Source organism: Chiloscyllium plagiosum, unplaced genomic scaffold (assembly GCF_037043375.1).
Source record: "Chiloscyllium plagiosum isolate Xiang-an unplaced genomic scaffold, Cpla_swu_hap1 HiC_scaffold_31, whole genome shotgun sequence".
Classification (NCBI taxonomy): Eukaryota; Metazoa; Chordata; class Chondrichthyes; order Orectolobiformes; family Hemiscylliidae; genus Chiloscyllium; species Chiloscyllium plagiosum.
The window spans coordinates 38,104,052-38,125,721 of NW_028270169.1; the positions used below are offsets into that span (position 1 = coordinate 38,104,052).

General features: G+C 44.6%; 1 protein-coding gene across 1 annotated transcript in view; it reads left to right on the forward strand.

Annotated features, from left to right (window-relative positions):
* Nucleotides 1-21,307, forward strand: part of LOC122564222 (myeloperoxidase-like) — a 162,280-nt gene extending 140,973 nt beyond the window's left edge. Inside the window, exons 9-11 of the mRNA XM_043718919.2 lie at nt 55-292; nt 3,597-3,786; nt 20,799-21,307. Of these exons, the coding sequence (XP_043574854.2) occupies nt 55-292; nt 3,597-3,786; nt 20,799-20,801 (431 nt within the window). The 3' untranslated portion in view covers nt 20,802-21,307. The remainder of the gene's footprint in view (nt 1-54; nt 293-3,596; nt 3,787-20,798) is intronic.
* The last annotated feature ends 363 nt before the right edge of the window (nt 21,308-21,670 follow it).

The window sequence follows — 21,670 nt, forward strand, 5'->3', positions numbered from 1 at the left end:
TCCATCATGCCTATAAACTAACATTTCCTTTTCTTTTTACCAAATATCACGAAGGATACAATTCCTGGAGAAGATTCTGCGGTCTTAGAGCACCGAAAAATAAGAAGGAATTCAGCAAAGTTCTCAAAAACCCAACAGTGGCAAATAATCTCATCAAACTGTATGGAACTCCAGAAAACATTGACTTGTGGCTGGCAGGAATCATTGAACCCTTTGTGAAGCATGGAAGAGTAGGCCAGTTGTTCGCCTGTCTGATAGGAAAGCAATTCCAAGAATTGAGGGATGGAGACAGGTAATGGAAAATGGTATCAAAAAAATAATCTTGTGATGTTTGTGTTGCAAAAATATGGATTTTCCACTGAGCTTCACTCTGTGTGGAGTTGCCACAGCACAGTGGTGCTGGGGGGAATGTATATCACCCCAATATAGGTAGGTTTGGTTCAGGTGGAAAATCAGTACATTAAAAATTTGGATACCAACCCCAATCGATCTTCAATCCAGCATCTTCTATTCTTTACAGAAACGGGGTGATGTTTGAGAACTGAATTGAGTAATCAACCCACTTCTATGAAGAAAATTGACAACTGAACATGATTATGTACCTCATTTAGTGACTGCCTTAAATTTGATCCTGAAACAGCAAGTTTTCCAGACCTTTGGTAACTGGAGAGTTGAAAAGGAACCTTGTCTTTTTGCTTATCTGCTGTCTACTTAAACAACTTATCTCTCTGATTCTTTCCACAAGAGTTTAATTTTTTTTATGAAGTGTAATAAAGTATTGAGCAGACCTATGTGGCAATGATTTTGGAGCTGAACCATTATTGTTGGAGGGTGGAGGGTGATATTCTCTCTGATGCAGAACACACCACAGCAAAGTAAGAAGTAATTGTGCACGCATGTCATGTTGATCCTTTGTAGAGGAATTTCTCTCCCAGTTCTGGTGGAACTGGAACAGCAAAAAATAAACAGGCGGGACATGTGAGAAACCAATTGCTCAATAGCCACTGAAACCAAAGTTAACGCTTGGGGCCAGTGACCCTTCTTCAGAACCTGATTCTATTCAGGACTCTTCTGAAAAATGGTTCATTGGACACAAAACATTACCTCCGTCTTCTCTCCATAGATGCTGCCAGACCTGCTGAGTTTCTCCAGCAATTTCTGCTTTTGTTTCAGGTTTCCAGCCTCCGCAGTTCATTGTTTTATTGTTGCAGAAAAGCTCGTGTTTGCAGTTCTTGCCACTGATGTGTTCGTGCTAAATATCAACTTATAGATTACACAAAAGTATGTGCTGGAGCCTAGGGACTGGGTGTGCCCTTTCAACTCCTAATTCACCAACAATTTCCGAAACTTTAATGCTGAAAACGTCAGTAATACAGGGAGATGTAAGATGAAGCAGCTCCATATTATTTCCAGTGATTGGTAATTTCTTCCCCTTAAAGAGCACTCTCTTGCAAAGAGAAGAAGCAACTTTTGGAAGGATGCATTGCTACTAAATTGTCCTTTTCTCTGTTCTAGCCTGGCAACCTCTCTCATCTTTAATTTATCATCAGGAGCCTATCCAGTTTCCTGTATTGCATGCATTTCTTTCATGTTCTGAGATGTTACCGTATTTGAATAATTTTACAATCGATGTAAAGTCCCAGATGCTATATGGATTGAATTCTCTTATGAAGATATTATTGCAACATAAGATAAATTTGGCTAATTGTAACTAATTTTCAGTTGCTACAAGACAAAGTTGTTCGGAATTTAACATAAATTAGCAACCTTATTCAGGCTTTTAGTTTGACTCAAATTGAATCCAAACTCCCTGAACCAGGACATAATGGGTTGACCACAGAGCAAGTTTCTATATTGTAGAAATTCATCAGTATGTGAGAAATACTCTGATTCCTGTTCCTTAATAAAACAACTGGCTCAAAGAAACCAAGAAAGCGGTGGAGAAATTATAAAATTGTTATGAGTACATGAGAAACTGAAACTAAATCAGTTATAAGAACAATTAATCTTTTTTTAAGAATCCCTGCAGTATAGAAACAGGTCATTTAGCCAATGCATCCCCTCCCTCCCCCAACCCGGCCTATTCCTGTAACCCTGTATTTTCCATGGCTAAACCACCTCCGGGGAGAAAGTGAGGTCTGCAGATGCTGGAGATCAAAGTTGAAACTTTATTGCTGGAACAGCACAGCAGGTCAGGCAGCATCCAGGGAACAGGAGATTCGACGTTTCGGGTACAGGCCCTTCTTCAGGAATGAGCAGAGAGTGTTCAGCAGGAGAAGATAAAAGGTAGGGAGGAGGGACTTGGAGGAGGGGCGTTGGAAATGTGATAGGTGGAAAGAGGTCAAGGTGAGGGTGATAGGTCGGAGTAGGATGGAGGCGGAGAGGTCAAGAAGAAGACTGCAGGTCAGGAAGGCGGTGCCGGGCTGGAGGGATCCGGCTGAGACAAGGTGGGGGGAGGGGGGATGAAGAAACTGGTGAAGTCCAAGTTCATCCCCTGCGGTTGGAGGGTTCCCAGTCGGAAGATAAGACGCTCCTCCTCCGACCGTTGGGTTGTTGTGGTTTGGCGGTGGATGAGTCCAATGACCTGCATATCCTCGGTGGAGTGGGAGGGGGAGTTGAAATGCTGTGCTACAGGTTGGTTGGGTTGGTTCGTCCGGGTGGCCCAGAGGTGCTCTCTGAATCGCTCCGCAAGTAGGCGGCCTGTCTCCCCAATATAGAGGAGGCCACACCGGCTGCAGCGGATGCAGTAGATGATGTGGGTGGAGGTGCAGGTGAATCTGTGGCGGATATGGAAGTTTCCTTTGGGGCCTTGGAGAGAAGTGAGGGGGGAGGTGTGGGCGCAAGTGTTGCACCTCCTGCGGTTGCAAGGGAAGGTGCCGGGAGTGGAGGTTGGGTCGGTGGGGGGTGTGGATCTGACAAGGGAGTCGCGGAGGGAGTGGTCTCTACGGAAAGCTGATAGGGGAGGGGAGGGAAATATATCCTTGCTGCTGGGGTCTGTTTGGAGGTGGCGGAAGTGACGGTGGATGATGCGCTGTACATGGAGATTGGTGGGGTGGTAGGTGAGGACCAGTGGGGTTCTGTCCTGGTGGCGGTTGGAGGGGCGGGGCTCAAGGGCGGAGGAGCGGGAAGTGGAGGAGATGCGGTGGAGGGCACCGTCGACCTAGCAGAGAGTGTTCAGCAGGAGAAGATAAAAGGTAGGGAGGAGGGACTTGGAGGAGGGGCACCTCCGGGGCAATTTCCCATGGCCAATCCGCCTAACCTGCACATCTTTGTATTGTGGGAGGAAACCGGAGCCCCTGGAGGTAACCAACACAGACCACAAGTAGAATGTCCAAACTCCACACAGACAGTCGCCCAAGGCTGGAATCAAACCCAAGTTGATGGCGCTGTGAGATTGCAGTGCTAACCACTGAGTCACCCTGCCACCCCATGGGAACATGTACATTTCAAGAACTTGCATTCACACCACTGACATTTTCTCAGTCTTATTGTGCATTGTCTTGTGTGTAACAGGTTATCACAGAATATTGTTCAAAAGACCCATTATATTAGACCCATTTGGTAGTGTCTGATAATTACATTTGGTTACTTTCTAGATTCTGGCATGAACAGAAAAATATATTTTCTAAAGAACAATACCAAGCTCTTCTTCAGGTTTCACTGGCAAGGATAATCTGTGACAACAGCAAGATTGAATTTCTTCCGATTGATGTATTCGAATTAAATCAATTTCTGAACTGCCGCTGGATTCCAAAGCTAGACTTGAAATTTTGGAAAGATGTGATGGTAGGGTATCATTATTCAAACGTTGTACTGTCTATTAAACATTTTGTTCAACTGAGCAGAACTAAATGAATGTAAGAAAATACAGTTTTTTTCTATGAATCTAAGTGAAGAAAAAGGCCTCTGAGTCAAAAAGACATTTGATCAGGTACATAAATAAGAAAGATTTAGAGGGATATGGGCCAAATGCAGACAAATGGGATTACTTTAGTTTGGGAAATCTGGTTGGCATGGACAAGTTGGGCCAAAGGGGCTGTTTCTATGCTGTCTGACTCTATGGCTCTATGTCATGCTGATCCCCACTCAGCTGGTTTCCAACCCCTCCACACCCTTCCCAAAAATGGTACTTTCCATTCCTGACGAAGGGCTTATAACCAAACTCTCCTGCTCCTCGTGTGTTGTATAACCTACTGTGCTTCTCCAGTGCCACACTTTTTGACTCTGATCTCCAGCATCTGCAGTCCTCACATTCTGCTCAGCTAAGTGGGCCTCATAGAATTTGAGTTCCCTAATTGGTGCTGTTAATCTGGCTGACAGATACAAACAGGAGTGTCAGAGGTTCTATTCACTCTGAGAGGAAGTTGGATCAGTGTCAAGGACTCTCAGTGTAAATCAAGGGTGATTAGTGACAGGTTACCAGCTTCTGTGGAGTTATTTCAGTGGCGACAAGAGAAAAGCACACTGCTAAAGAAATTCACTCACAAAAGTCATCATTAGGTTGGGGTAAGCATCTTCAGGTTGTTATTTGGGAAGCTTGACTCTTGATCCAGGTGTCAAAGACTAGGCCCAGTATGTGGAAAGAATGCATTATTTCTTCTAGGGAAACTACATTGGGGCAGATGAAAAACAATGACTAATTATCCTGGCAGCCTGTGGATCTGCAGCTTTCTCAGTTATGAGGAGCTCCCCCTTTCCTGAGGCACCTTTCAAGAATTGACAGATTTAGTTAAGGAATGTTAAGACCTCAAGCCTCCTCTAATTCTGAGGCATTATCAGTTTTACTCAGCAATTTGAAGACTAGGGAAATCCGTATTTTGATGACGTTACGATGACTGGCAGAGGCAGCTTTAACCCTGAGTGAGAAGCTGAGAGACTGATGGGTATGTGGGATTAATTATGTAACCATTTGACAGTTTCTACTAGCTACAACCCAACTGGACTTCAGACTGGTACTACAACTGATTGATTGATTGATTTGATTTATTGTCACATGTACCGAAGTACAGTCAAAAGCTTTGTTTGCGAGCATAGAACATAGAACATAGAACATAGAAGAATACAGCGCAGTACAGGCCCTTTGGCCCTCGATGTTGCGCCGATCCAAGCCCACCTAACCTATACTAACCCACTATCCTCCATATACCTATCCAATGCCTGCTTAAATGCCCATAAAGAGGGAGAGTCCACCACTGCTACTGGCAGGGCATTCCATGAACTTACGACTCGCTGAGTGAAGAACCTACCCCTAACTTCAGTCCTATATCTACCCCCCCTTAATTTAAAGCTATGCCCCCTTGTAATACCCGACTCCATACGCGGGAAAAGGTTCACACTGTCAACCCTATCTAACCCCCTAATCATCTTGTACACCTCAATCAAGTCACCCCTAAACCTTCTTTTCTCTAATGAAAACAGCCCCAAGTGTCTCAGTCTTTCCTCATACGATCTTCCTTCCATACCAGGCAACATCCTGGTAAACCTCCTCTGCACCCGTTCCAGTGCCTCCACATCCTTCCTATAGTATGGCGACCAAAACTGCACACAATATTCCAGATGCGGCCGCACCAGAGTCTTATACAACTGCATCATGACCTCAGGACTCTGGAACTCAATTCCTCTACCAATAAAAGCCAGTACGCCATATGCCTTCCTCACCGCACTATTTACCTGGGTGGCAACTTTCAGAGATCTGTGTACATGGACACCAAGATCCCTCTGCTCATCCACACTACCAAGTATCCGACCATTAGCCCAGTACCCCATCTTTTTGTTATTCTTCCCAAAGTGAATCACCTCACACTTAGCTACATTGAATTCCATTTGCCACCTTTCTGCCCAGCTCTGCAGCTTCTCTATATCCTGCTGTAACCTGCCACATCCTTCCTCACTGTCAACAACTCCTCCGACTTTCGTATCATCCGCAAACTTGCTCACCCAACCTTCTAACCCCTCTTCCAGGTCATTTATAAAAATGACAAACAGCAATGGTCCCAAAACAGATCCTTGCGGAACACCGCTAGTGACGGCACTCCATGAAGAAACTTTGCCATCAACTACTACCCTCTGTCTTCTTCCATCCAGCCAATTCCTAATCCAAACCTCCAACTCTCCCTCAATGCCATATCTCCGTATTTTCGGCAGTAGCCTACCATGGGGAACCTTATCAAACGCCTTACTAAAATCCATATATACCACATCTACCGCTTTCCCCTCATCAACCTCCTTCGTCACCTTTTCAAAGAATTCAATAAGGTTTGTGAGGCACGACCTGCCCTTCACAAAACCATGCTGACTATCCTTGATCACATTATTCCTATCCAGATGTGCATAAATCCTATCCCTTACAATTCTCTCTAAGACTTTGCCCACAACAGAAGTGAGACTCACCGGCCTATAGTTACTAGGGTTATCCCTACTCCCCTTTTTGAACAAGGGAACCACATTTGCTATCCTCCAATCTTCTGGCACTACTCCAGTAGACAAAGAGGACATAAAAATCAAGGCCAATGGCTCTGCAATCTCCTCCCTTGCTTCCCAGAGAATCCTAGGATAAATGCCATCAGGCCCAGGGGACTTATCTATTTTCACCTTTTCCAGGATTTCCAACACCTCTTCTCTACATACCTCAAAGCCATCCATTCTACTTATTTGTGACTCAGTATTCACATCGACGACAATGCCCTGTTCCTGAGTAAATACTGAAGAAAAGTATTCATTCAGTGTCTCCCCAATCTCTTCCGCCTCCACACGCAACTTCCCACTACTATCCTTGACTGGACCTATTCCTACCCTAGTCATTCTTTTATTCCTAACATACCTATAGAAAGCCTTAGGGTTTTCCCTAATCCTACCGACTAAGGACCTTTCATGTCCCCTCCTTGCTGCTCTTAGATCTCTCTTCAGGTCCTTCCTGGCTACCCTATAACTCTCAATCGCCCCAATTGAACCTTCACGTCTCATCTTGAGATAGGCCGCCCTCTTCCATTTAACAAGGGATTCCAATTCCTTATTAAACCACGGCTCCCTCGCACGACCCTTTCCTCCCTGCCTGACAGGTACATTATCAAGGACACTCAATAGTTGCTCCTTGAACAAGCTCCACATATCATTTACACTCTTGCCTTGGAGTCTACTTTTCCAAGCCACACATCCTAAGTCATGCCTCACCGCATCATAATTTCCCTAACCCCAGCTATAACTCTTGCCCTGTAGTACACACTTATCCCTCTCCATCACGAGAGTAAAAATCACCGAATTATGGTCACTATCCCCAAAGTGCTCACCTACCTCTAATTCTAACACCTGGCCTGGTTCGTTACCCAGAACCAAATCCAGTATGGCCTCACCTCTTGTTGGCCTGTCTACATATTGTGTCAGGAAACTCTCCTGCACACATTGAACAAACACTGACCCATCTAACGAACTTGAGCTATAGCTTTCCCAATCAATATCAGGAAAGTTAAAGTCCCCCATAACAACCACCCTATTACTGTCACTCATCTCCTGAATCACCTTCCCTATCCTTTCTTCAATGATTCTAGGACTATTAGGAGGCCTGTAAAAGACTCCTAACAGGGTGACCTCACCTTTCCTATTCCTAACCTCAGCCCAAACTACCTCAGATGGCAAGTCCTCATCCATCGTCCTTTCCACCGCTGTAATACTATCTTTGACAAGCAATGCCACACCTCCCCCTCTTTTACCCCCACCTCTGACCCTACTAAAACATTTAAATCCTGGAACCTGCAACAGCCAATCCTGTCCCTGTTCTAGCCATGTCTCCGTAATAGCCACAACATCGAAGTCCCAGGTACCAACCCACGCTGCAAGTTCACCTACCTTATTTCGTATACTTCTTGCATTGAAGTATACACACTTCAAGCCACTTTCCTGTTTACAGACACCCTCCTTCGAAATTGATGCCATGTTCCTAACCTCCCTACACTCCAGGCCCTGCACCCTGAAGCTACAATCTGGGTTCCCATGCCCCTGCAGAGTTAGTTTAAACCCCCGCCAAGAGCACTAGCAAACCTCCCCCCAAGGACACTGGTGCCCCTCAGGTTCAGGTGTAGACCATCCTGTTTATAGAGGTCCCACCGTCCCCAGAAAGAACCCCAGTTATCCAAAAACCGGAATCCCTCCCTCCTGCACCATCCCTGTAGCCACGCATTTAAGTGTTCTCTTTCCCTATTCCTCGAATCTCTATCACGTGGCACGGGTAACAAACCAGAGACAACAACTCTGTTCGCTCTAACTCTGAGCTTCCAGCCTAGCTCCCTGAAAGCCTGTCTAACATCCTCGGCACTCCTCCTACCTATGTCGTTGGTGCCAATATGGACCACGACTTCGGGCTGCTCCCCCTCCCCCTCCAGGACCCGGAAAACACGATCAGAGACATCATGTACCCTTGCACCTGGGAGGCAACATACCAAACGTGAGTCTCTCTCGTTCCCACAAAACCGCCTATCTGTGCCCCGAACTATCGAGTCCCCAATTACTACTGCTCTGCTCTTCTTCACCCTTCCCTTCTGAGTAACGGGGACAGGCTCCGTGCCAGAGGCCTGAACCCCATTGCTTACCCCTGGTAAGTCATCCCCCCCACAAGTATCCAAAACGGTATACTTGTTCTTGAGGGGAACGGCCGCAGGGGGTCCCTGCACTGGCTGCTTCCTCCCAGTCCCCCTCACTGTCACCCATCTATCTGCCATCTTTGGAGTTACTACTTCCCTATAACTCTGATCTATGACCCCCTCTGCCTCCCGAATGATCCGAAGTTCATCCAACTCCAGCTCCAGTTCCCTAACACGGTCTTGGAGGAGCTGGAGATGGGTGCACTTCCTGCAAGTGTAATCGGCAGGGATGTCGATGGCATCCCTCACCTCATACATGTTGCAGGAGGAACATTGCACTGCCTTCACTGCCATCCCTCTAAAGCTAACTTTTATTTTAAAAAAAACTGGGTCTAAAGAATACAACAAGCAAAATTCAGCACTTACCTACTTACCAAAACAGGTGTTATTATTAGGTTAGAGGAGGAGGGCGGGTGGGAGGCACTACCCGTGTAGTGCCTCGGGTTCCTCTCCTTCGCGCTTTTAAAGGGGGAAAAAACCTACCCAGGTAAGCTTACACTAACTGCTTCCGGGTCTCGGCTGCCCCTCTGGTCGTCGTCACTTCCCCCTGTGCTCCCGCTCTTTCTGTGGAGAGTGAAAGAGAAAAAAAAACACCGCTGCCCGCTACCGGTAAGCACTTTTAAAACCAAACGGTCTTACCTTCGCTGCTGCTCGCACTGGAAAATCGCACTGGAGCAGTAGAGGCAGATCCTGATAATCAAGGACAGAATGAGACATACAGGTTACAATGTACAGGGCGTGTGGTAGGCAAGATCAACATTAACAAAATCAGCATTATTTGAAGTTAGAGAGTTCAATCAGCAGTCTAATAATGACAGGGAAGAAGCTGTTCCTGAACCTGCTGCTGCGTATGTCCAAGTTTCTGTATCTTCTGTCTGACAGAAGAAGTTGTAGGAGAGGAATAGGATTGGTCTTTGATGATGTTGGCAGTCTTTCCATGGCAACAAGACATGTAAATGGGGTCTATGGATGGGAGGTTGGCTTCTGTGATAGTCTGGGCTGTGCACACAACCTTCTATAGTTTCTTATGGCCCTGGGCAGAACAGTTGCCATACCAGGCCATTATGCACCCAGATAGTGTGCTTTCTATGATGCATCTGTAGAAGTTGTGAGGGTCCTTACGGTCACGCCAAATTTTCTGAGCTGCCTGAGGAAGAAGGGGTTGTACCTTCTTGACCACCTCGCTTAAGAAAATGCAGCAAATGGACCATATGAGTTATGAGATTTTCCAATGGAAGTGACACCCTCACAGTCCGATTGAGCTTGGGGAACACCACTTGAGTGAAAGCAATTGCCTAGCCTCACTCAGGACATATCCTGAACAGAGGGACTCCAGGTTAATCCACAACAAAGCCCCAAAACAAAATCAAGCCTTAGCCAAACCGTCCCACTGGACCTAAATGGAGTAAGAGGACTCACAAGCTGGTATCCGGGAGAATCCTACCAGACATAACTTCTCATCAATATCTTCACTTTGGAAAGTCCACCGACATCTGGTTTGAAACAGTTAAGTTGCTTAGCAATATCCAAATCAAAATAAACGTCTGGTTATATGGTCACCTGGTTCTTACGGAGGTCGATACCAACACGGCTGTTTCAGTGATTGCAAATCTAGTCTTTAACAAAATTCACTCTGGACTCCAACCATTACAGTCACAGAAGATATCAGCTAGACTGAGAGCCTATACTGCAGAACCTTTACAGATGGTGGGTGCAACTTCAGTTCACTGAGGGAACTGGATCAGTATCAAGGACTCTCCCCATGTAAATAAAGGAGGACTTGGTGACAGGATTCTGGCCTCTGTGGACTTATTTTCATTTTCCTCAAGTTCTACAGAAGAGGCATATAGAACACAAACCCACAATCAATTTGATACTGAGAGTCTGCTTGTAGCTCAACAATTTCTTTCAAAAACCTCATGACCGAGAGCAAGGTCCAGAAGACCTCAATCCTAACAGTTATCAAGCAAGTGACTTTCAGGATTTACAGGTAACCCACATGTGCGGTTGTTCCCTCTTGTTCCATCTAATCCAAGTGTTTTAAAGGAATTGACTACATGGATAGTGGAGACATTGATTGAAAGATTCCAGAACTCACTGGATTCCCGGAAGATTTCTGTAGATTAAGAAGCTGCCAATGTTCAAGAAGAGAGGGGGTCAGATATATAGGCCAGTTAGCCCAAAATCTGTCATTGGGAAAATGCTCAAGTCTATTGATAAAGAAGAAATAGCAGGGCATTTAGAAAAGCTTATTGCAATCGAACAGAGTCAAAGTGGATTTTGAAAGGGAAATCAGATTTGATAAATTTACTCGAGTTCTTTGCGGAGATAACAAGCAGAGTTGATAACAGGAACCGAAAGCCTGTAAATTTTTCTTGGACACTTTATTAACACATAGATTTGTAACTCACGAGTTGTCAGGGTGAGGATGCTTGTTTCAGGCCCTTTACTTCAGCATTACTGATTTGTTACCGTGAAGAAGAGGGCCTTTCAGCACACTGTGCCTGCACCAGCTCTTTGAGCATTTTAATTTACTGCTGATCTTAATGCCTCAAAAATAGAGATCTCAAACTGGAGATACATCCTCTTAGAATTAATATTTCCTGCATTTGTCAAACCACAAAACTGCATAGGAGAGGTAGAAGATTCCAATAATATTCAATACATTTCCTAGGGTGTGATAAAGTCATTGGACAATGAATTCTTACAGATCTAAATTCACATTCTGCTGCCTCAATGAATGGGCTCAAAAATAAAACCCCCATCTCAAACAAAATATTTCTGTCTATAATTAACCAAAAGCAATGCATGTTGAAAATTGTGATGGTTAACTGTTATTAATATTACTCATTACATTCCTGTTTTTTGGTCAGCGTAAATGTTTCTTCTGGTCAGATCAGTTTTGTGAGCAGTTTTGGGGCCCATTTCAAAGGAAGGCATTGGAGGGGCTCCAGAGGAGGTTTACAAGAATGATCCCAGGGATTAAGAGCTTGTCATATGGGGAGCAGTTGAGCTCTCGGGGTCAGTACTCAATGGAATTTTAAAGGATGAGGGGCTATCTGAATGAAACTTACAGAATATTGAGAGGCCTAGACAATGTGGACGTGGAGAAACTGTTTCCACTACAAGGAGAGACTAGGACCCGAGGGCAGAGCCTCAGAGTAAAAGCAAGACCTTTGAGAACTAAGATGAGGAGGAATTTCTTTAACCAGCGGGCGGTTAATCTGTGAAACCCATTGCCACAGAAGGCTGTGGAGGACAAATCATTGAGTATATTTTAGACGTAGGTTCTCGATTGATAAGGGGATCAAGGGTTAAAGGAGAAGGGAAGGAGAATGGGTAGAGAAGCATGTCAGCAATGATTGAATGATGGAGCAGACTTGATGGACCAAATGGCCCAATTCTGCTCCAGTATCTTATGGTGTTATGATCCTAAAGTTCTGTGCTATTCTTCAAGTTGGAATGGAAGATTTTTACTTTGTACTGGTCTGTTTAAACTGTGCCTTCCATAGCAACACCTATTGTGTGTATTGTGGGTAATGAACTGACCTTATTTGGCCAGCTCTTTCAGGAGGATTCCTGAGAGCTCAAGGCAGTGCACAAGATTGGTGTGGCTCCTTCCTTAATGATTTGTTTATTCAGTAACAAAATACGCTCACATTATGCCTGAAGATCAGAAACTCCCAAGTAATTCTGGTAACACGCAAGTGAGTTTTGTTAAACACAAAATAAGTAGATGAGCAATGGGATAATGGTATGCATTTCCTCAATTATTTTGTTGAGGAGACATAGCAAGTGGTCAGCATGGTTCAAAAAGATGTGGCCTGGGCTTTTCCATTTTGGAGTTAAATGTACAGCATCAGGTGTGTTTGAAATGATCACTTCCCGCAGGGCCTTGAGTGAGTTTCCCCACATGATGAATGTGTTTTTCAGCTCATTATGTACATGCATGTGAGTTGTTGAATAAATCATCAGAGGCATGGGCAAATCATAGGACATCCATGTCACAGCCATCTAATGTTCTCAATCCTTGAAAGTTCCCTGGACATAATCACTGCCTCAGGACCTGGCCTGCCTCTGAATGCTCACAAAGTGCACCATTTTTATCGCACTCAGTCCATCTTCTCTTCCGCTTGCAAGGCAAGACAAGACAACCTGTGCAGGAGAGAGCGGGCGCAGACTCACAGAGGGATGCTGGATATATCAATCCTCAATCCTTTCGAAGAGCAGCTCACAAAGCTGCCAGGAGAGGACCAGGACCAGGCAATGTCACAGTGAGAAAAATTACAGTCTGTTCTTATCGGATGTGCAGTTATTGACACTGCATTCGACATGATGCATCCTCTCCAACTAATTCTTTCTTTCCCCACTAAAGGTACCAGTGCCCACCAGAAGAGGGAGAAGCATCTGCCCACTGTCGCACCACCAGCTGATCCTCTGCAGATGATGAGGTCCTCAGAGGAGGCACGGACACAGTGATCACCTGCCGCGTCTACCACAACAGAGTCCATCAGCTCAGTGGGTCCAGTATTGAGAGTGGGTTCAGGGTCACAGCCTGGTGGGCATATCACGGGCACAGGCTCTCAGCCAATCAAAACAGTCATGGCCCAGGGCTCTGATATTCGGTTGAGGAGACCAGGCTCTGCTCAGCCTTGTGTAGATGATGTGCTCCCATACTGAGCCACCATGACATGGTGAACATACTGCAACAAGCATTGAAACACAAGGCAGTGATGCCAGTGGCTCTCACTAGATTAGAGCAAAATACAGAGGAATCATTGCCAAGTGCTATCTGCTGCATGGCACTGGAACGCAGACACTGACTTGCCTTGGAAAGCTGACTGCCAAATGCTCAGTCACTGCCTGGAAAGCTGTCGGTCCTACACCACACCATTAGGTCAGAGAGGGGAAGGTTCTCACTCAGTGTGGCCCTTCACCTCCTCAGGGAGATGGAGAGATGCCAGCAGACAGCTACAGAGACCAGGAGCCCTGGCCAAGCATTTCAAAAGCAACACTTCTGGATACTACTACAATGCCCAACCTCCCCAGCTTTCCCCTTTGCAGTAACCCCTTTTCCTGCAGCAGGTCTGCCCAAGGTCAGGGTACGTGCATCTGTCCATGAGACTCTCTCAGTAGGCCAGGGCTCTCCAGGATCCCAGGCCCTAAAGGATGCCCACCAATGCCATCACATGCTCGGGCAATCAGCAGTCTCCCACTGCCGCCTCAACTCAGAGTGTCAGGGCGCCATTTTGACCCAGTGGTAGGCAAAGAAAAAAAAAATGTTTTGAGGGCATATGGATGGCACGGGTGTTCATTACATGGACCTAAGCTGCATGTCTGGAAACACATAGTAAATATTATAGATGTCTGCACTGTTGTCATATTTGCAGTAGTCTCATTCCACCCCAAGGTGCTGACACGGTTGTTCAAAGCGAAAGGAATGGAGCACCTTCCCCCATTAGAAGGTGACACTGACTTTCCTTTGATTATCTGACATCATCAGCCGGATGTGCTGAGGTTAAAGTTGTTCTCATGACCCAGTGAGGCAGAAAGCCAGCATTTGGGGTTTGTGGTCCAGGCCCCCAAGACTGATTTCAAGGGCACTAACTTTAATGCCGCTACGAGGACCACTGGGTCAGGGATAAAACCATCGCAAACAGCACACAACCAATGATATACACACAGGAGAAATCTGAATGCATTGTCAGAGGGAAAGAGCTTCAGTTGGCTGCAGCCTCTGTAGCCAGGCCAGACCAGAGCTTAATATGAATTAATTGTAAGAGGTAAAGAAGGGAAGGGATTTATGTCCAGCAAGGGAAGCAAATTCCCTGAGGATGCTCAGCCATTGCAATGGCATAGTCAAGAAATCTGATGTTCTCCAGGATTATAGGAACACTGAGAAAATAAGGCAACTATTGACATCAGGCAGGATTAGAATTGTGGCGCATTCTCCAGGATACACAATAGACAATAGACAATAGATGCAGGAGTAGGCCATTCTGTCCTTCGAGCCTGCACCACCATTCAATATGATCATGGCTGATCATCCTTAATCAGTATCCTGTTCCTGCCTTATCTCCATATCCCCTTGATTCCACTATCTTTGAGAGCTCTATCCAACTCTTTCTTAAATGAATCCAGAGACTGGGCCTTCCACACAGCTACCACTCTCTGGGTGAAGAAGTTTCTCCTCATCTCTGTCCTAAATGGTCTACCCTGTATTTTTAAGCTGTGTCCTCTGGTTCAGCACTCACCCATCAGCGGAAACATGTTTCCTGCCTCCAGAGTGTCCAATCCTTTCATAATCTTATATGTCTCAATCAGATCCCCTCTCAGTCTTCTAAACTCTAGGGTATACAAGCCCACTCGCTCCAGTCTTTCAGTGTAAGGTAATCCCGCCATTCCAGGAATTGACCTCGTGAATCTACGCTGCACTCTCTCAATAACCAGAATGTCTTTCCTCAAATTTGGAGACCAGAACTGCACACAGTACTCCAAGTGTGGTCTCACCAGGGCCCTGTGCAGCTGCAGAAGAACCTCTTTGCTTCTGTACTCAATCCCTCTTGTTATGAAGGCCAGCATGCTATTAGCCTTCTTCACTACCTGCTGTACCTGCATGCTTACCTTCATTGACTGGTGTACAAGAACACCCAGATCTCTCTGTACTGCCCCTTTACCTAAATTGATTCCATTTAGGTAGTAATCTGCCTTCCTGTTCTTGCCACCAAAGTGGATTACCATACATTTATCCACATTAAACTGCATCTGCCATGCATCTGACAACTCACCTAACTGTAATCTCCTAACATCCTCATCACATTTCACCCTGCCACCCAGCTCAGTATCATCAGCAAATTTGCTAATGTTATTGCTAATACCATCTTCTATATTATTAACATATATTGTAAAAAGCTACGGTCCCAGTACTGATCCCTGTGGTACCCCACTGGTCACTGCCTGCCATTCTGAAATGGAGCCGTTTATCACTACTCTCTGTTTCCTATCAGCCAACCAATTTTCAGTCCAAGTTAGTACTTTGCCCCCAATACCATGTGCTCTAATTTTGCTCACTAACCTTCTATGTGGGACTTTATCAAAAGCTTTCTGAAAGTCCAGGTACACTACATCTACTGGATCTCCCTCGTCCATCTTCAGAGTTACATCCTCAAAAAATTCTAGAAGATTAGTCAAGCATGATTTCCCCTTCATAAATCCATGCTGACTCTGACCTATTCTGTTACTACTATCCAGATGTGCCGTAATTTCATCCTTTATTATAGACTCCAGCATCTTTCCCACCACTGAGGTCAGACTAACTGGTCTATAATTTCCTGCTTTCTCTCTCCCACCTTTCTTAAAAAGTGGTATAACAGTAGCCACCCTCCAATCCACAGGAACTGATCCCGAATCTATCGAACTCTAGAAAATAATCACCAACGCATCCACGATTTCTTGAGCCATCTCCTTCAGTACCCTGGGATGTAGACCATCAGGCCCCGGAGACTTATCAACCTTCAGACCTAACAGTCTCTCCAACACCAATTCCTGGCAAATATAAATTCCCTTAAGCTCAGGTCCTTCAGCCACTGTTACCTCAGGGAGATTGCTTGCGTCTTCCCCAGTGAACACAGATCTGAAATACCAATTCAATTCTTCTGCCATTTCTTTGCTCCCCGTAATATATTCCCCTGTTTCTGTCTTCAAGGGCCCAATTTTAGTCTTAACCATTTTTTTGGTTTCACATACCTAAAAAAGCTTTTACTATCCTCCTTTATATTATTGGCCAGTTTACCTTCGTACCTCATTTTTTCTCTGCGTATTTCCTTCTTAGTAATCCTCTGTTGTTCTTTAAATGCTTCCCAGTCCTCCGTTTTCCCACTTATCTTTGTTATGTTATACTTTTTCTCTTTTGACTTTATATGTTTCCTAACTTCCCTCGTCAGCCACGGCCACCCATGCCTCCTCCTGGGATCTTTCTTCCTTTTTGGAATGAACTGATCCTGCAACTTCTGCATTATACACAGAAATATCTGCCATTGTTCCTCCACTGTCATCCCTGCTAAGGTTTTGCACCATTGAACTTTGGCCAGCTCCTCCCTCATAGCTCCATAGTTCCCTTTATTCAACATAAATATTGTCACTTCCGATTGTACCCTCTCCCTCTCAAATTGCAGATTGAAGCTTATTGTATTGTGGTCACTACTTCCCAATGGCTCCTTCACTTCGAGGTCTCTGACCAATTCTGGTTCGTTACACAATACCAGCTCCAGAATTGCCTTCTCCCTGGTCGGCTCCAGCTGCTCTAAGAATCCATCTCTGAGGCACTCCACAAAGTCTCTTTCTTGAGGTCCAATACCATCCTGATTCTCCCAGTCTACCTGCATGTTGAAATCCCCCATAACAACTGTAGTAACATCTTTATGACAGGCCAATTTCAGCTCCTGATTCAACTTACATCCGACATCCAGACTACTGTTTGGGGGCCTGTAGATGACTCCCAAGAAGGTCTTTTTACCCTTAGTATTTCACAGCTCTATCCATACTGACTCTACATCCCCTGATTCTAGGTCCCCCCGCGCAAGGGACTGAATATCGTCCCTTACCAACAAGGCCACCCCACCCCCTCTGCTCGTCAGTCTGTCCTTACGATAGCACGTGTAGCCTTGAATATTCATTTCCCAGGCCCTGTCCACTTGAAGCCACGTCTCAGTTATCCCCACAATATCGTATCTGCCAATTTCCAAAAGAGCCTCAAGCTCATCCATCTTATTTCTAATGCTTCGTGCATTCATGTATAGTATTTTAAATTTGTTACTGTCCTCACCCTTCCCATCAACACGTGCCCCAATCTCTGCATAAGGGGAGGCCTGCTTCCCTCTGGGACACCCTCGTCATTAGAGAACACATAGTTGGTGCAACTATAGTTATGCCCTTGGAGAGATATGTGCAACATTGTACCTCTCTTCAGCATCAGTCTGAGGAATACTGACAGGGATCAGCAGCCAAGGCACAAGAGGATAACTCTTCTCTCCCAGCAGATTCCACGTGGTTGATTCTACATGGTTGATGCTTCCTCAGTTCCAAGATGACGGTGAGATTTCAGGTTGCATTTCGAATGAATATGTTCACCACTCCTCATAAGCCCTTACAATTCCTCTCTGTCACCTCTCTGTGCCTACAGCTTCCCACCATTTCGGTTGATCCCCTCCATATCATAATTAATTTCCTTTATTGCCCCCCTTTTCCCTCGAGCCCATAATTATCCAGGGCCCATGCTCTCCTGACCCTGTAGCCTGCAATGATTGAGGCCACTTGCAACCTCACTTTCCCCCAGTATGAGACAGCAAGCACATCCAACCATGCTGTGCTAAGTGCAATCCTACCTCCTCCAGCTCTCCTCTTTGACTCTGATCTTACCTTCAGAGAGCCATTACTGCCAAACACATCGCCGTACATGAGATACCCATAGCAAAATAACATCTGCATTCTCCCTTTGACTCTCCCTTTTCCAGCCCAAATAGATAATCACCTATTCCCAGACAGACAGTGCCCCAATCTGATGTACGGGCAGTGCTCCCACCCCTGGAGAGATAATGTTTCACACCCATGCTGACAGTACCCCAATCCACAGGCAGACAGTTCCTCACTCATGGACAAACAGTGGTCCACCCTTACCCCAAAGAACTTGCCAGCTCTTCGCTGTTTACACTCTCACATGGTCATGAGCCACAGGCAACCACTCTCCCTTAAGCATTTGGAGTGGACCATGATCCTTGGATACACTCGGCCCTTTCCCCTTTGCTGCTTCCACTGTACTCAGAGACCTTAGAATACTGTACTTTTATGAGGACACAGCAGCACATACTTAACCTGAAGCTTGGAAGGTACATGCTTGTTACATATGGTCAGGTATCTGAAATGACAGTTTTCTCATTTGGGCAGAGGTTCATTGAGAAGGTTGGCAGAATCCAGTGAGTTGAGCTTTTAATGACATGCTAATTTATGCAAATATTTCTTCTTGAGACCAGCAGCCATGACTATCACTCAACTTTTGAGGTCAAAGACCTTCATTGCTAAAAGTTACCTTGATGGTGAGAGTTTGTTTTTTTGACACTTACCTGATTTTGACACTTGCCTACCATTCTTCTCACTTCCTCCAGGAGTGGATAATCTCACCCTATGTTTACTTACATTTATAATTAAAGGCACCGTAAATAAAATCAAAGAGATGATGCCAGTGCTTTCTGGTTAGCTCTCAGCAGAAATATTGTGGACAATTTAGCTTATTCTTCAGGACGGGTGTAAAAGGATTTCAAGAGGGATTCAGAGGATATTTGCTAGGATATTACAAGGATGCAAGATTTCAGAATATGACAACAAGCCAAAACAAATGAGGAATGTTCCCCTTGAAATGAAAGAGTAAGAGAATGTGTAATCAAGGTTATGAAGATAACGAGAGGTTACACAAGGTGAAAAGAAAAGGAACTATTCTCTCTGGTGAGAGGGTCAACAACTAGAAGTCTCTGTCAAGTTAACAAAACAATCTAAAGAGCAATCATAAAATGTTTTTCACTCCAGAATGGTTGGAATCTTGGTTTACCTCAAAGAAGTGATAGAAGCTAACTCCATAATAGAAAGCTGGAAGGATATTTGAGGATGAGCTACCTACAATGTTACAGTGAAAAAACAAGACCAAGTAAGACTGATTTTCTTAAGAGCTAACACAGGGCACAATGGACTTAAAGCTTCGATGATGCTAAAATATTTTTTGATCATAATCCTCTCTTTCTCGCACCAGTGCCCTGCATATTTTCTTCTGTTCTGTTTCAGTTATATTTTTCTTCTCAACATAATGAACAGTGACATTTTTGCATCATCTCAATGATATGATTCTTATCATTGGCTTTAAATTGATTTTCAGTTATTTCTAGTTCACATAGAATGAAAAGGAATCACAGTGAGGAGACAGATTCTTCAACTGGGGCTATCTATTCAAAAACTATAACTTTTTATAACCCATTTCACAATTCTCCGGTTAAGTGATGAAGTCAGTGACTGAAGGTTGGAGTTTGTAGATGAAGCTGGCATTGTCGTTGAAGTTGAATACAATGCCTTCAGTCTTCACAATACTCAGATGGAGGAACATTCTGCTCATCCATGACTGGATGTTCAACAAGCAATTAGCAACAGTAAAAGGGTGAGGAGAGATAATGGTGAGGCATTGCTGGTGGTTGTCAGTGTGTATTTTGAGACTGACAGTGTTGATGAAGCATGGTGCTGGAAAAAGCACAGCAGGTCAGACAGCATCTGAGGAGCAAGAGTGAGACTAATACCTAACCAGATTCAAGAAATAGAGTCAGGGAATGGGTCTGGGTGGGTTACTCTTTGGAGGGTTGTTGGGCTGAAGGGCCTGTTTCCACACTGTAGGGATTCTATGATTCTATGAAAGAGCATCAAAAGAAGCCCTCATTCAAGCATTGATGATTCAACTTCCAATCAGCACTTCAATTTCCACGTAACAATGCCACCATTTTGTTTTACGTTTAAAAATAAGAAACTCTAACACTAAGAATATTTCATCATTGTTCCTACATATCTTTGCAGTTGTTCATTCAGTTAGCTTCTTGTATGTTATTAGATCCATCCTCAGAGGATGTCAGTGCACCACTGAGTTAATATTTTCATGTATAGAACACCTACAGTGGAAATAGAGGCCATTTGGCCCATTCCTGCTGAAGAGTATCACAAGCCCCCTCCCCACCCTATCCCCATAACCCTGCATTTCTTATGGCTAATCCACCTCGCCTGCACACTATGGACAATTCAGCATGGCCAATCCACCTAACGTTCACATATTTGGACTGTGAGAGGAAACTGGAGCATCCACAGGAAACCCAAACAGACACTTGGGAAATATGCAACCTCCACACAGTTACCTGAGACTGGAATCAAACCCAGGTCCCTGGCGCTATGAGGCTGCAGTGCTAACCACTGTCCACCCCAGTAGTTTGATTAGCATTTCTTTCCATATTTTGTTTTTGTTGTTAATACAATCCACTGTCTCTGATACTTGGTAATATGTAACTCACATCCCAACATGTGGTTCTTCTGTTGCGTTTGTCCTTTATTCAATGAGGAGTATAATCCTCTCTCTTTTCCCTTCAGTAACTTCAAGATGCGAATAGGAACATGTTCCACTGAGGAAATTTCACGACAGTACATCTATTACAAAAAAGAAATCAACGATGGGTTACAGAATAACCGTGGGAATGCATCAAAATAATCACAAAATAAATAAATGATTTAAAATGTGATTAACTCCTCTTTTAATTGCAAAGAAATGATTCAGAGTTCAGCTGCATTCTTGACTGGGCATTAGCAATGGAATCTGCTCCTGTTATTCACAATGATACTTGGAGGCTTTGGAAGATAAGCTTTAAAAATTTATCTCCGCCTTATTCACAATTCATGCCACATGATTTGTCTAATTATTGCTTAAAGCTGAATGATTCATCAATTTCACCACTTTTACTAAAACAGTGCGATAAATGGATTTTGATTAAATTCTGCACAATGGTACCTTGGTGGATTTGGGGATGTGACTACACTAGCCCTTCTTGGAACCAAAGAATTTCAATCATGAGGGAGATGTCATTTAATTTTATCATGCCTTCTTATCTTATCTGTGATGGCTCAGTAGTATTACCACTGGACTACTAATCCAGCGACCCAGATAATGTTCTGGGGACCTGGGTTCAAATCCTGCCATGGCAGAGAGTGAAATTCAATAAAAAATTGGAATTAAGAGTCTAATGAAGACCACGCAACCATTGCCAATTGTTGGAAAAATCCATTTGAACAAGAATGCCCCTCAGGGAAGGAAGCTGCCATCCTTTACTGGTCTGACCTACATATGACTCCAGACCCCCAACAATTTGGTTGACTGTTAACTGCCCTCTGGGCAATAAATGCTGGCCTATCCAATGACACCCTCATCCTGTGAATAAATTTTTAAAAATTCAATTAGTATCCATAAC